At 37.9% G+C, this 16,441-nt stretch overlaps 1 protein-coding gene across 1 annotated transcript in view; it reads left to right on the forward strand.

Moving 5' to 3' along the window:
* Positions 1–16,441, forward strand: part of TNNI3K (TNNI3 interacting kinase) — a 296,569-nt gene that overhangs the window by 97,449 nt on the left and 182,679 nt on the right. The window contains exons 9-12 of the mRNA XM_070405387.1: positions 2,168–2,312; positions 2,399–2,503; positions 5,159–5,253; positions 5,858–6,007. Coding sequence (XP_070261488.1) covers positions 2,168–2,312; positions 2,399–2,503; positions 5,159–5,253; positions 5,858–6,007 — 495 coding nt within the window. The remainder of the gene's footprint in view (positions 1–2,167; positions 2,313–2,398; positions 2,504–5,158; positions 5,254–5,857; positions 6,008–16,441) is intronic.

Below are 16,441 nucleotides of genomic sequence, written 5' to 3' on the forward strand. Positions count from 1 at the left end.
ACCCACAGTATTGACTGTCCCTGGCTTCCAACAGGATGTGAACAAAGGAAAAGTATCATAAAAAGGAAGATAATCAAAACAACTAGCAACACTCTTCTGAAGGAAGGGCACCCTTCTGAGTCACTCATTAATAGAAAAGAATCAAAGATTTATTTTTCAGTAACAGCTTCGGGAGGAGGAGTTCAGTGATTTTGCTAAAGAATTTCCCTGTGGCTTAATATCTTGCAGGAAAATAAAATGAGAGTAATTATCTAAAAATATAGCAGCTACAAGGCCTAAATTCATGTTCATTACATTTCAAATGATGATTATAATAACAGTACAGTAGCAATGAACTAGTACTTGCACATTTTTAAATTAACTATTTTCTTCCCTTTATCCCCCTGTCATTCATCATTAAATTTTTTCCCCTTTGATTCTTTTAGTTCTATGAACAATTTGTACATATATGAGGAATAATTGGGTTTGTTAAGGACTATTATTTTCTATCTTGAATAAAGCACTCTGTACATATTTTTTAAATGGCTGTAGACCAGTTGATTCAGTTATTTTAGTTTTAAAAATTGTGCTAAAGCTAATCCAGAATTGGTGTTCAGTTATTATTATTTTAGTCCTGTAATTCTTGACTATTGAACCAGCTTTTAAGTTATATGAGGGTGTCCACTCTATGCATTTATAGCTTATTGGTCTTAGCACTTAGCAAATGTCTAGGAGGGAAATTAGTAAAAAGGGAGAGAAGACATTTTTATTAAGTGCCTAATATGTGATAGGCATCATGCTTTCCAATTATGCTCTCCTTGAATCCTTTCAGCATCCCTGCAACAATTGTGTTATTACATCTATTGCAACTGAGAAGAAATCAATACATCTGACACCTGGCACAGTGCTGGTGCCTAGCGATCATTTCATACTTGTTGAGGAATGAATAGGTATCAGTCGGGTCTTCTCATCTGCAAGCACTGGAAACTAACTTTTGCTAATTTATAAAAGGAATATGTTAAAGGATATCAAGCAGCGTGCAGATCCTTTCCCAAGACAGGGTTGGAAAGCGAGGTCCGGAATCCTCATAGTGAAGAACGATATCCCAAATCACACTCCACAACGCGGCCACCCTGCTTGGTACACACAGCACCACTTGCGGTTCTGGCACTGGCAATGCAGGGCACTGAGTCTGGGGCTGGATCACTCCTGCTGGAAACTGGCTGGCGCTGCTCCGCCAGTGCTGCATTGCCCAGATAGCTTCGGCTCTGCTTTGTTCATGTCATCAGCTCCAATGTCAGAGTCTCATATAAGGTGTTGGTTGGAAGAGCCTATAGATAAGTGTCCAAGGGCACTATAGAGAGTGAAACGGTCAGTATGAAACATTATGCTAGACTAACAGGCCTAAACGAGAACATATGGTCACCCTCTGCCAGTCCTGTTCCCTCGCTGCAAAGGAAACTTGGAAATATTTTCAGCTTCTATGATAGAACATGGTTTTGGCCTCTTTTAGTACAGGGAATTCACCAAATATCAGAATAGGTTATAAGGCTGGGTGGGCCGAAGAGAAGGACAAATGCCCACTACTGAGTGAGCAATTGAATGTTAAATAGCTATCTATGGTAATGGGATTAATGAGGTCTGCCTCACTCTAAAACTCATTGGTTTTTATCATACCTGCTCTGTATACCATAATGTGAACATTCTCAGTTAAGGGTACATCGGAACCTCCCAAACAGTGTTGTAAACATACAGAGAGCTAGGCCCCTCCCTAACTTGTTAAACCCAAATCTCGGAAATGGTGCTCTGGCCAGGAGCTGTAATTTTTAACATCCTCTAGAGGAGGAGAAAATCAATTTGAAAGGAGATACTCATGGAATTAAAGCCATGAGCACCTTTAAGGTGCATATTAGTTTCCTGAACTATTCCATTGTGCAAGGTAGATTTGATTAGATGAGTTCCATAGAATTTATGGGAACTAGAAGAAAGCCTGCTTAATGTGGTAATAGGCAATAGATATAATTATAACTTTTTAAATTGGTTGCACTTAATTTCCTTTATTATTATCATTAATTGGCAATTTCTAGGAGTCTCTCAGGCACTTAGGAAAAATCCCTGACACTACCCATGAGAAGGCTAAGGAACAAGGGCTTCCAGGTGACATACCTTTTTCTCTCGTTGATGACAGTGAATGCTCAGGACAATGAAGACCACGTCCCACTTCATTTCTGCTCTCGCTTTGGACACCATGATATAGTGAAGTTCCTGCTCCAGAGTGATTCAGAAGTCCAGCCTCACGTTGTTAATATCTATGGAGACACCCCTTTGCACCTGTGAGTATTATGTATAATTCTATAGGTCCTCCAGGTATTTGGCATGCACCTATTTACTGTGATCAGAACATGTTCTTTAACCCTAGGGCATGCTACAATGGCAAATTTGAAGTCGCCAAGGAAATCATACAAATATCAGGAACAGAAAGTCTGACTAAGGAAAACATCTTCAGTGAGACAGCTTTTCACAGGTAAATGAATATGTAAATACAATAGCCACTACACTTAGCGGACACCCTATGGCACCTGCAGTTGTGTACATACAGCAAGAACAAATAATGGCAGATGTTGCAATCAGAGAGGGAGAGCAGAGGGTGGGCGAGACAAGGATCCCAAACTACAAGCACAGAAGATAAGGTAGAGGCAGATGCTGCAGCTAGTACAACAGATGGGGCCTGTGCCAGATGCTGCATTCCTGGCAGCAGCCCCAAAGACAGGGACTGATGTTGCCAAGGCAACAGGCATATCAACATCTGTAAGCATATTGTTTCGTTTCCACTTCACTCCACAGAAAGCTGCCAAAAGGGGCAGTGCCCATCGTCCTCCTCCTACAAGAATCTCATTACTGGAATTCATTAGCATTAAATGTGACACTTTTTTACTAAGCACATAAACCTTATGTGCAAATGTATCTCCCTATCTAAGACATCCATCTGTCAGCTATAAAAGCTTAGTCAGGGTGGCCAGTGAGAGACCTAGGAAGGCATTAGCTCTTTTCTAGCCGTCTATGAGAGTCCTTTACAATATGCTTTTTGCTCTAGAAAAGCATTCTGAAGGAGCAGCTGGATTTGGAAAAGTTGCAACAAAGAAGGAAAGAAGGGAGGGAGAGGAGGAGAGAGGACAGGGAAAGGTAGCTAATAACTCAGAGCTATAACTTACCAAAGTGTCCATAAGGAACATATTTAAAACCTTCATTTTTAGCAGGTGACTATCCTATATAATAAAAGTGTAGTATGCAAATTGTCCACTCTATTGGGAGTTGTCCAGGAGTTTGATCAGAGGGCAGGGCAAGGGTGGGAGGCCCCAGCCAGCAGCTGGCAGCCACTAGGGACCCTACCAGTGCATGAATGTCATGCACTGGGCCTCTAGTTTGGCTATAAAAATAAAAAGAGTAATTTTAATTTAATAAAACTTGAATATAAGATAAGTTACCTGCACATTTCAGATGTCTTGGCCAGTTTGTAACCTCTAAAAAATAAACAAGCCTGGGACTCTGTATTTGCGTAGTGTTTCTATTACAGTGGTAAATAATTAAATGAAGGGGCCCTTTTTCATACTGCACTAAAGTTAAGCTTGTGCTTCTGCATTAGGTGTCAACCTGTCAAATTCCACTGGATTTCCAGATTTTTCTTAGCAACCAAGAGTTCCTCAAAAAGGGCGGCAAAGAAAACTACCACTTATGGAGTGATTATATGCCGGATTATTTGTGTCTATTATCTTATTTAAACCTCATAACCATTTTACAAAGTTGGATTACCCCTCTTTTACAGATGAGAGAAATAGAGGCTTAGAAAAGCTAAGTAACTTGCCAGAAATTCTTATGGCTAGAAAATCATGTGATAAATACCTGCCTAAAATCCTGTACTATTTTTATATATCTGCATGTTCTAGTACCAAAATATTTTCTTTGTTTTCTATACCCTCTGTAACAGAACATATTCAAGAACTTTTCGGATCCCACCTTCAGTCGAAATGGATCAGTAGGATCTGTCACTGAAGGGGACAATTAGCAGAATGATATGCACAGGTTCCTGGTGTTCCCTTTTCCCGTAGGTCATGCTTGTTAAGGCTGATACCTCAGGCTAGTTTTCAAATCATTTTGCTATTCAGTGCACATAAATTGGAACCAACTCTAATCAGAAGATGATTGTCACTTCCAGAGGATTGCTTATCTGACAAGATTAGTGAAGTTGCGTTAAAAGTATGTTCAGTTGTTTTATTTTTGTGCAAGCCTGTGGCAATTAGAAATAACATGATGTTTTTATTCTAGTCATTTTAAGCATAAAGTAAACTTCCCTTTTACATGAGAAATTTACTCAATTCTGAATTATTTTATGTACAAATCACAGTGCTTTGTATATAATAAGCACTCAATATATTTATTTCTGTTATTGTTTTCATATGTATATATAAACATACACACATATGTATACACAGACATATAGTATTATGGGAACTATTTATAATGCAACTAATCAGTGCTGGTAAAGTCTATTGCAGTGAGATGGTAGCTTTTTATTCACTCAATTAATTATTCAAGAAAGATTAATTAAGAACCAGCCTTGTGTTGGTGCAGTAGGAACATTAAGATGGCAAGATTTCTTCTCTTCTTAAAAGAATTCTGTTGTAAGGTATCAAGGTAAGCAGAGGTACTCCTATAAACACCCCAGCATCTGGAGTAGCCTGGGTAAATCGAGGCTGTATTTATTTTATAGGGTGGCTATAACAAAATGCCACAGACTCTGTTGCTTGAGAACCAGATGTTTATTTTCTCACAGTTCTAGAAGCTGGAAGTCCAGATCGAGGCATCAGAGGGTTTGGTTTCTCCTGAAGTCTCTCTCCTTCCTTGCAGATGGCCACTTTCCTCCTGTGCCATCACATGGTTGTCTTCTGTTTCTGTAACTGTGTATGAATCTCCCCTTCTTATTAGGATACCAGTCATATTAGGTTAGGACCCACTCGAATGGTTCAATTTTTAACTTAATTACCTATTTAAATTGTATCTCTTTAGATATGGTCACATTTTGAGGTTTTGTATGTTAGGGTGTCAGCATATTAATTTGAGGGGCATGCAATTCAGCCTACAACAAGGGCTTTTTATTTTTTTCATGGTATATTTTTTGCAGTGCTTGTACCTATGGCAAGAACATTGACCTGGTTAAATTTCTTCTTGATCAAAATGTTGTAAGCATCAACCACCAAGGAAGAGATGGGCACACAGGTAAGGCTGTGGTGAGATCGTCACTAGTTCATGAGGCATATCCAAAACTGTCAAGAAAAGCAGTATGCTCAAGAAGAAAGGGGGCAGTGGGAGTGGTCCACCCCAGCGGGGAGGGATATTTTATCAATTACATCATTTAGAATTGATGTTGCATGGTGATAACAAAAAGCACCATGTTTGAGTAGTTTCACTGTTGTGCTTAAGTATCTCCAGTCAATGAATTCCTTGTGCCCTGCACCAAGAACAGACTAACCACACTGCTCTCCCCTTGGTTGGCTGATCGAGAAAAATACTTGATTGGGTCTTTGTTCTTTGATATGTAAAAAGATGCCTACCTTTGTTCTTGGTAATTACAATGGATATAGAAATACTAGGAATTGTGCTAAACAAAAAGGCAGTCTATATAGATCAACTAGAATAGTACACTTCTTTTGCCTAAAGAATATCTTATTTGCTCAATAATGGAATTAATTCATTATCAAAGAAGTAATTCCTTCCTTTGTATCTCTGGCAACAAATCTATCATGTGGAAATGACTGTCTTTTGAAAATTGGGATTGTTTTCCTCTTTTTTCCTTTTGCACTTTCATTCTATTCTATTATAGGATTGCACTCTGCTTGCTACCATGGTCACATTCGCCTCGTTCAGTTCTTACTGGATAATGGAGCTGATATGAATCTAGTAGCCTGTGATCCCAGCAGGTCTAGTGGTGAAAAAGATGAGCAGACATGTTTGATGTGGGCTTATGAAAAAGGTATATTTTTCATCATTGCATCTCTCTAGTAATACATGGAACTGTGTGCATAGTTTATGGCATCAATAATTCTTTTTTTGCTTGTATGATTTGTACACTCCCATTTCTCTGTAAATTATATTTGAGTCACTGGAGACTTGCATCAAAGAGTCCAATAGACCATCAGTAGAGAAGACAACTCCTGAGCTGCAGATGAACAGAAGGCATGCTTGGTATTGGCACTTTGTAAAGAGAATGACCTCACATTCCTAGATACTAGAGAAACAAAATCATGATGGGTAATGACAGTTACTCTCTTAGAGTAGATATAGAGCGAGTCTTTATCTCTTATACTGGGGAAATTTTTATGTGAATACACATTTTTTAAAAGGAAATAAATACAAAGAAAGAAAGGGAATGTTTGTCAGATCTTCTGACAATGCCTCTACTAGAAAAAGTAATGGAGCTAATGATTAGTGTTTAAGTATAAACTTACTGGAGTGCAAACTGGTGCAAGCTTGGGCTATGATGGTAGAATACCTGGGTTTAAATCAAGCCATGTTCTTTTATCTTGAGCAAGTTATTTATTATTGCTGAACTTCAGTTTCTTCATCTAGAAAATGAAGGCAACAACAACTCCTCTTTTATAAGATTGTAAAGAGTAAATGAGATAGTATGTGCAAATTGCTTACAACAGTGTCTGGCATAAATGAGTACCTAATAACTGTATTTTAATAATGATAACATTGGTAATAGCAGTAGTATAGAAATAAAGATGATTAATAACAAATTCTTCATTTTAAGGGAAAGGAAACTAGAGACAATTAGAAGGTGAACTAGCATCTTTGTCATTGTTATTAAGATATATTGTGTCTTAGAAGCAAGCTGTACATAAGCGAGCTCTATACACATGAAGCCCTATGGCAGTGGTTCTCAACCTTCTGGCCCTTTAAATACAGTTCCTCATGTTGTGACCCAACCATAAAATGATTTTCGTTGCTACTTCATAACTATAATGTTGCTACTGTTATGAGTCATAAATATCTGATATGCAGGCTGGTCTTAGGCAAAGGGGTCGCGACCCACAGGTTGAGAACCGTGGCCCTATGGAGTTTAAATTTTTGGAGGACATGGAACAATAGACATTGTAATTGAAATCAGAGAATTACACTAAATGCTATAAAATATGTCAGAGTTTGATGTCTGCATTGCCTTATTAGGAAGTTTAAAGTATGTAAAGAAGTGTTTTCATCTTTTTAAATGCTAGAATCTTAGAAGTCCATACTAAAGGAGAACAATTACTAAACTGAAAGTCCATTATTGAAAGGAGAAATGGAGTTTGATGGATAGAAATAGGCAGCTATTATAAGAACATAGACGAGGAGAAAGAAAAACATACAGGTTTGAAAATTTCTAGTAAAAAAAAAAAAGACATAGTAGTTACTTTAATAGAAACAAGTGAACAAATGTGGAATAGTAGGGACTTTGTAGATATACTAGTAGGCCTGCTATTTTTATTTGTGTTGTATAAGTACATACACACATATATGTTTGCACATTGTAGTTCAATGAATTTTCACAAACTGAAATCACTCTAGTATACATATGAAGAAATGCATCATGGCTAGCACCCCAAATCCCTACTTACATTCTCTTCCAAACACTCCTCAAAAAGGGTACCACTGTCTTCATGGGGCATATATTAGCTTTGCCACTTTATGTATTTTATATAAATGGAATGAAATGCTATATATGTCTTTGTGTCTGGCTTCATTTGACCAACAATTTGTAAGATTTATTTATATTGTTGAGATAGTTGTAGATCATTCATTCTCATTGTATAGTATAATGTTTTGCAACTATATCATAATGTCCTTATTCATTCTACTCTTTAGGGGCATTTGAAGAATTTTCAATTACAGATTATAAAAAATACTGTTGCTGTGAACATTCACGTACATGTCTTTTGATAAGTATCTGTAAGCATTTCTGTTAGCTGTAACGACCTGTTGCTTTGTATAAAAGAAATTTCAGGTAGTTCCATATTTGAATATCAGTTGGAAAATCTTACATACCCTGAGGCTTCCGAAGGCCTTACTAATTTCTAGTTACTCAACACGTCACATTTATTTAAATGATTCTCAGTGTCTCTTAAGAAATTTGAGTTTCAGAGAAAGATTATTTACAAAGCATTAGTCTTCTAGAAGACAGCTCAGAAATAGCTGCTGCAGCTAGCTCTTCACAGGCGCTGGCTTTGTTTGTGTTTAGTTGATTGAGAATGATAGTTGAAAACTGGTTTTATTTTATGTTTTTGTGGATCCCACACTTTATAAAACAATAAATCATGGTATAAGCTCCTAAGAGTTCCTACCAAATGACAACAAAATTCCTTTAGCTTAGAGGATTTAGCCACTGGTCTCTGCAACATATGCCATGCTTGTTACTCTTATTTGTTCAACTAATGTGCTAGGCCCCAGTGTTGCATTTCATTATTACCATGAATTTTAACAAATTGAATGTTAGTGCTCAGGAGACAGATGGATGGTTTGGGTATGTTCTTAGCATAGAACAAATCAAACCAACAAAATGAAATTGTTGCTATTTTCTCTTGCTGGAGAAATGTTGCATCATTTTCATGTGTTCAAGGAGGATTGAAATAGCCTTCTTAAAATATTGTCAACAGTACACTGTCCCTGTTTTATTTAGATAAAGAAATGCTTTCCTCCCTAGCCAGTTTGGCTCAGTGGATAGAGGCGTCGGCCTGTGGACTGAGGGGTCCCAGGTTCAATTCCGATTGGGGGCACATGCCCGGGTTATGGGCTTGATCCCCAGTGGAGTGCATGCAGGAGGCAACCAATCGATGATGATTCTCTCTCATCATTGATGTTTCTATCTCTCTCTCCCTCTTCCTTCCTCTCTGAAGTCAATTTAAAAAAAAAAAAAAAAAAAAGGAAAAGAAATGCTTTCCTTTCTTGCTCAGGGAGGGACTCAATAAATTAATGGTTGTGGCATACCAAGAATTTCCCTGGGCAAGTGGGGGATGGAGAAGAAGCACTAAAACTTCACTTGGAGTTTCTTCTTTATACAAAAGAAATTATGTAGAAATGGCCCCATCCCAGGACAGATAAACCAGGACTGATAAACCAGAAGGGACCTCATAACCAAGGTCTATCTATTTGATTAATTTTGGATGGGTACAATTTGAATAGCTCATCCTAGTCTACTCTCTCAATAGAAAATTGAGGATATTTTTCAACAACATTAACTGCTCTTTGAATTATTCTAAGACAAGTTTTCACCTGACCCAAACAAAACTTTGAGTTGATCTCTCTGATATTCTGATATAGCATGTTGAGGGGTGCTTTGCGCTGTTGGAAGAGTTATCTTTTTATTATTTATTTATTTATTTAATTTTTAATTTCTTTATGGATGAAGGTATTACATATGTGTACTTATTCCCTCCCTTTCCCCCTCAAGCCCCTTCACTCATGCCCTCACCCCCTATTATCTGTGTCCATTGTTTAGGCTTATATGCATGCATATAAGTCCTTTGGTTGATCTCTCCCCCTTACCCTCACCCTCCCTAACCTTCCTTCTGAGGTTTGATGATCTGACCAATGCTTCTCTGTCTCTGGATCTGTTTTTGTTCATCAGTTTATGTTGTTCATTATATTCCAAAAATGAGTGAGATCATGTGATATTTATGTTTCTCTGACTGGCTTATTTTGCTTAGCATAATACTCTCCAGTTCCATCCATGCTGTTGCAAATGGTAAGAATTCCTTCTTTTTTACAGCAGTGTAGTAGTCCATTGTGTAGATGTACCACTGTTTTTTAATCCATTCATCTGCTGATGGGCACTTAGGCTGTTTCCAAATCTTAGCTATGGTGAATTGTGCTGCTATGAACATAGGGGTGCATATATCCTTTCTGATTGGCGTTTCTAGTTTCTTGGGATATATTCCTAGAAGTGGGATCACTGGGTCAAATGGGAGTTCTATTTTTAGTTTTTTTAAAAATATATTTTATTAAATTTTTACAGAGAGGAAGGAAGAGGGATAGAGAGTTAGAAACATCGATGAGAGAGAATCATTGATCAGCTGCCTCCTGCACACCTCCTACTGGGGATGTGCCCGCAACCAAGGTACATGCCCTTGACCGGAATTGAACCTGGGACCCTTCAGTCTGCAGGCTGACGCTCTATCCACTGAGCCAAACCGGTTAGGGCCATTTTTAGTTTTTTGAGGAAACTCCATACTGTTCTCCACAGTGGCTGCACTAGTCTGCATTCCCATGAGGGTTTCTTTTTCTCCGCATCCTCACCAGCACTTGTCATTTGTTGATTTGCTGATGATAGCCATTTTGACAGGTGTGAGATGGTACCGCATTGTCGTTTTGATTTGCATCTCTTGGATAATTAGTGACTTTGAACATGTTTTCATATGTCTCTTGGCCTTCCTTCTGTCTTCTTTTGAAAAGTATCTATTTAGGTCCATTGCCCATTTTTTTATTGGGTTGTTTATCTTCCTTTTGTTAAGTTTTAAGACTTCCCTGTAAATGTTGGAGATTAAACCCTTATCGGTGATAACATTGGCAAATATGTTCTCCCATGCAGTGGGCTTTCTTGTTGTTTTCTTGATGGTTTCTTTTGCTGTGCAAAACTGTCCTTATTCGCAGATGACATGATACTGTACATAGAAAACCCTAAAGACTCCATAAAAAAATTATTAGACTTAATAAATGAATTTGGCACTGTAGCAGGATACAAAATTAACGCCAAGAAATCTATGGCATTTCTATACACCAATAGTGAACATACAGAGAGAGATACTAAAAAAAGCAATCCCATTAACCATCGCACCAAAAAAATTAAGATACCTAGGAATAAACTTAACTAAGGAGGTAAAAGACCTATACGCGGAAAACTACAGGACACTGAAAAAAGAGATAGAGGAAGACAAAAAAGATGGAAGAACATACTGTGTTCATATATTGGTAGAATCAACATCATCAAAATGTCCATACTATCCAAAGCAATCTATAGATTTAATGCACTCCCTATTAAAATACCAAGGGGTTGCCCTAGCTGGTTTGGCTCAGTGGATAGAGCGTCAGCCTGCAGACTGAAGGGTTCCAGGTTCAATTCCGGTCAAGGGCACATGCCTGGGTTGCGGGCTGGATCCCTAGTAGGGGGCGTGCAGGAGGCAGCTGATCAATGATTTTCTCTCATCATTGATGTTTCTATCTCTCTCTCCCTCTCCCTCTCACTTCCTCTCTGAAATCAATAAAAATATATTTAAAATACCAAGGGCATATTTCACAGACCTAGAATAAACTTTAGAAAAATTCATCTGGAATAAAAAAAAAACAACAAAACCCGAATAGCTGCAGCAATCCTGAGAAAGAACAAAGTAGGTAGGATCTCAATACCAGATATCAAGCTGTATTACAAAGCCACTGTTCTCAAAACAACCTGGTACTGGCACAAGAACAGACATATAGATCAATGGAATAGAATAGAGAACCCAGAAATCAACCCAAACCACTATGCTCAATTAATATTCTACAAAGCAGGCATGAACATACAATGGAGTCAAGACAGCCTCTTCAATAAATGGTGTTGGGAAAATTGGACAGATACATGCAGAAAGATGAAACTAGACCACCAACTTACACCATACACAAACATAAACTCAAAATGGATAAAGGACTTAAACATAAGATGGAAAACCATAAAAATACTAGAGGAATCCACAGGCAGCAAAATCTTAGACATATGCCGAAGCAATTTCTTCACTGATACTGCTCCTAGGGCAATGGAAACTAAAGAGAAAATAAACAAATGGGACTACATCAAAATATCTTTTTTCTTTTTTAGATACTTTCAGAAAAGAGCTGAAAGTGGGATCAGATATGAAAAATACTTTCCATTTACACAGCCCTTTTATTTTTATTTAGGTATAGTTGGTGTACTATATTGTATTAGTTATATTAGTTTCAGGTGTACAATTTAGTGATTTGACACTTTTATACCCAATGTGATCACCCCACTAATTCTAATAATCATCTGACACCATGCAACATTATCAAAATATTATTTACTATATTCCTCTTCAGCTTTTACCCATTCCTTCACCCCCTCTGGTAACCATTCCTTTGGTCTCTGTTTGTTATGAGTCTGTTTTTGTTTTGTTGTTTCTTTATTTACATAGCCCTTTTAACCTAAAGATATCAAAATAAATCCTGGAAATAATTTTTTCTGTGACCTTGATTCTACACAGAAGCCTACTGGTTAAGTTTCAGTATTTCTCTACCAGTAAGCTCAGAGCTCCAATTTTACAATATTTAGAGTGTTTCCCATCCTTAAGTCTGTCTCCCCCCGCCAATCTTTTTTTTCCACGCCATCTGAAAGTAGCGATAGCTGTCTCACTCACTTGGATTTGTTCTGCCCTTTCCCTGAGGTACAAAGGACTTGTATGATTCAATTTAAATTGGCCAGAAGAAATAGCCAGCAGCCTGCTTATGTTCAAATCCTCTGCCCTAATCACCAGTATGGAAAAACCATTGAAAAGACCTACACATAATCTTGCATCCATTGCATTAAAGATGAAACTGCCAAATTGAAAAGATCTCAGCCAATTAGAATTGAACACATAGCTCAATAGTGTGTCTGGCAGTTAGATTTGAAAAGGCTGCCTTTGACAAAGAAAAGCACTCCTTTATGGCAGGCTGTTTAGGGCCAGAAAATCACCCAAACTAGAAACAGAACTGAAACTCTGTTTTGCTAAAACATCTTATTTGCTTCAGCACTGACACCAGTTAAAGTAATTTGCAGAGGGTCCTATCCCAATATCTAATTACCCAGAATACAATATTTGTATACAGCAGTCCCCCTCTAATTCACAGTGACAGGGAGCTGCAGTTGGAGAATCAGTGAGTAAGTGAGCAAAAACAATAAAAATCAAGGCTCCTATTGCATGATGTATACTTTGTTCATTCGTTTTGACAAGTGTAGTATGGTGTGAATTATTTATAGTAAACATACTATAGTGTATTCTCAAAAAGTAATAAAGTCTTACCGTGGTGAATTTCTATAGTTTTCAGCCAGTTAAAAATAACTAAGAGGTACGGGTGTCAGGAGTAGAAGGAAGATGAGGTGGATTCATTAAATGTTTTGATAAATTTTCATCAATGAAATTATAAGTATTCAAGTTTCTTCTATATTGAATTCTATATTGAATTCTATATTTGAGTTTAGTGAGCCTAATTAATTTAGTGGATCTAGTTTAGTGTGTTTGCATGGATTAGGGTGGGGTAGAGGAAGGAAAACACAAAGGATTCAAATGGTACTTAAAAAACTATGTGTGATTTTGTGTATACTGGTTACCTTTCTACATATTTAGTTACTCTCTCCTTTAAAAATAAATAAAACAATACCAATTCTCATTAGAAGAGGAAAAACTTCCATTCTTTTATGGAGTTACTACAAAAATCCTTTTGAAACATAATACGTAAGAAACAACATATATTAAAATGGATAATGGAAGAGAAAGTACATTCATTAAGCACCTATTATATATGCATTTATCAAAGTAACCCATTAAATTGGTAGTTTCTTCCTATTGGATAGTTTGAGACTTAGAGCTGTTAAGTCACACTTGCCCAAACCACACAGCTCTTCAGTGGAGAGCTGGTACCAAACAGAGGTCTGTCTTATTACAGAGGTCAGTCTCTTTCCATCTGACTCTAGAATCAGATAGATCTAAGTCCCAATTTTAGCCTTAATAATTAATTATCTTGGACAAGTTATTTAACCTCTCTAAGCCTTCATCTTTAATCTTAAAATGAATAAATTAATAACAACTTTACAGAATTCTGCTGAGGATTAGGGATAAGATGTAAATGTCTGGAAGATAAATTCTCAATAAAAATGGTGGTGTCTGTTATTAAGTGTGTAGCAGAGGTTCAGTCAAGTTCCACATAAATCCCAAACCTCATGGTCTTTCCTAATTTACAACTTGCTTTAGTGTCTGGAAAGAAATATGACATAATGATGCATTTGGATGAGGGGCATCCGCTACAAACCTGCTCATGAAGGGTTTATATCCCTGCCAAACACAACTGACAAACTTGGGATATATGAAAACATGTGTTGTTTTGGTGTATTGATGTCTCTTATTTATGACTCAAGTAATAACATTCATTTTAAAACCTCAGGACCGAAGCAAATTCAAGGAGATTTTGAAAATTGCTAATCAAAATATTATGAAAGCAATTTAAAACTATTACTCTACTATGTATATTAGCATGCAAATATATAAAACAGTACTTAAAAACTTTAACACAAATTTGCAGATCTCTTTACTACAAAAGTCAAGGAAAAGTGTAAAAAAAAAAATGTGCAGCCATGTTTTAAAACCACACCAACTGACATACTCAGTCCCTTTATTTGGGGATCTGAGGAGCATGTATAATTCAACATGCCTACAATTGAACTTAACACTTTTAAAAAATATATTTATTTCTTATTGGCTTCCAAGAGGGAGGGAGAGGGAAAGAGATAGAAACATCAATGATGAGAATCATTGATTGGCTGCCTCCTGTACGCCCCCTACTGGGGTCAAGCCCACAACCCAGGCATGTGCCCTGACTGTTAGGGCTAATCAAGCAATTGAATTGATACCCCTCCCCCAGGAACTGACTTTTTAGGCCATTTCACTAGGGACATTCCCTTTGCTGAGACCACATTTCACTTGCTGCAACCACATTCCATTATCTCCCTGCCGGGTGTGCATAAAAAATGTCTCTGCCCAGGAAAAAGCCCGCGAAAACTCTTTTAACAGCCGCCGACTCCCATCACTGGGTGCTGGAGCCATCCAGGCTCGGCCACCTGGTGTGCGGATGATCGTATACATTTGTAATCCCTCACCATTCTGGCCTCTTGCGTTCCTCCTTCGGCGACCTAACGCTGACCAGGAATCGAACCGTGACCTGGATCCTAGGTCAACACTCAACCACTGAGCCATGCCAGGTGGACAAACTTAACACTTTTTTTTGTCTTCATCAATCAGTTTCTCCTACGGTATCCCTTATTCACTCTGTCATTTAAAAGCTGTATCACCCACTTAGTCACCTAAGTCAGAAATCTGGATTGATGCTTGACTACTTTTTCTCCTTCAGTGTCCCTTACTCCATATTCATTCAATGAAGAAGTCTTATTCATTTTACTTCATAGATATATTTGAATCCATTCTTTATTTTTGCTACCACCATTTTAGTCCATACCCGGATCCGTTTTATAGTCTCATAACTAAACTTTAAAAAAAAAATCTTCAGCATCTTTTGAATCCATTTTTCAACTATAGTCAGAGATATATTCAAGGTACAAATAGGACCATATTATTTCCCAGCTTAACAATCCTTCACTGACCCATAGTCACCTATAGGAAAAGGTCCCGGTTTGCTATCATGGCATGCCCTGTGCCTTTCCTACCTCTCAGACCTCATATTCAGTTATTTCTGTCACCTGGATGACCTCACATGCCACAAGCATCATCACATTCACTAGATTACTATTCACTGGGTATTCGCTCTGTGACAGGCACCTTGGAAATACTCTGTGTCAGTGGTTCTCAACCTTCTGGCCCTTTAAATACAGTTCCTCATGTTGTGACCCAACCATAAAATTATTTTCATTGCTACTTCATAACTGTAATGTTGCTACTGTTATGAATCATAATGTAAATATCTGATATGCAGGATGGTCTTAGGCAACCCTTATGAAAGGGTCATTCGACCACCAAAGGGGTCTCGACCCACAGGTTGAGAACCGCTGCTCTATGTGCATTAACTCATCAAATCTGAACAGTCACCCTGTGAGACAGTGAAACGCGGAAATTAAACTGAAATGCGTTGTTTTCCTCTGGGCAGGATGCAAAGGTGATTTCGCGGGTCCCTGTCCAGGTGGATTTGAAGAATGAAGCCACCAACAAAAGGTGGTATAGGAAAAGGTGGAAATTTACTGGGAAACAACCATGTGGGGAGGGGAAGAGAGACCCACTAAGCCACTATGTTACAGAAAAACCAGACAAGAACCAAACAGCGCTCTGAGAGTTTGGAGTTACACTTTATTCACCGAGGTGGGCTTAGGGAAATGAAACCAAATTCTAAGCAAAGCTACAAGCAGAACTTCCCTCTTTATGGAAGAGCCAGCCCTTTGTGCGCTTGCTGGCGGTGGCCTTGAAAACTACACAGTTCTATCAATTAAAAAATGCACCTGGCATGGCATTGGGTATATCTAGACCAGCCTTGGGCAAACTACGGCCCGCGGGCCGGATCCAGCCCGTTTGAAATGAATAAAACTAAAAAAAAAAAGACCATACCCTTTTATGTAATGATTTTACTTTGAATTTATATTAGTTCACACAAACACTCCATCCATGCTTTTGTTCCGGCC

Source organism: Myotis yumanensis, unplaced genomic scaffold, assembly GCF_028538775.1.
Source record: "Myotis yumanensis isolate MYYU_CA2020_CCGP unplaced genomic scaffold, mMyoYum1.0.hap1 SCAF_2, whole genome shotgun sequence".
NCBI lineage: Eukaryota > Metazoa > Chordata > Mammalia > Chiroptera > Vespertilionidae > Myotis > Myotis yumanensis.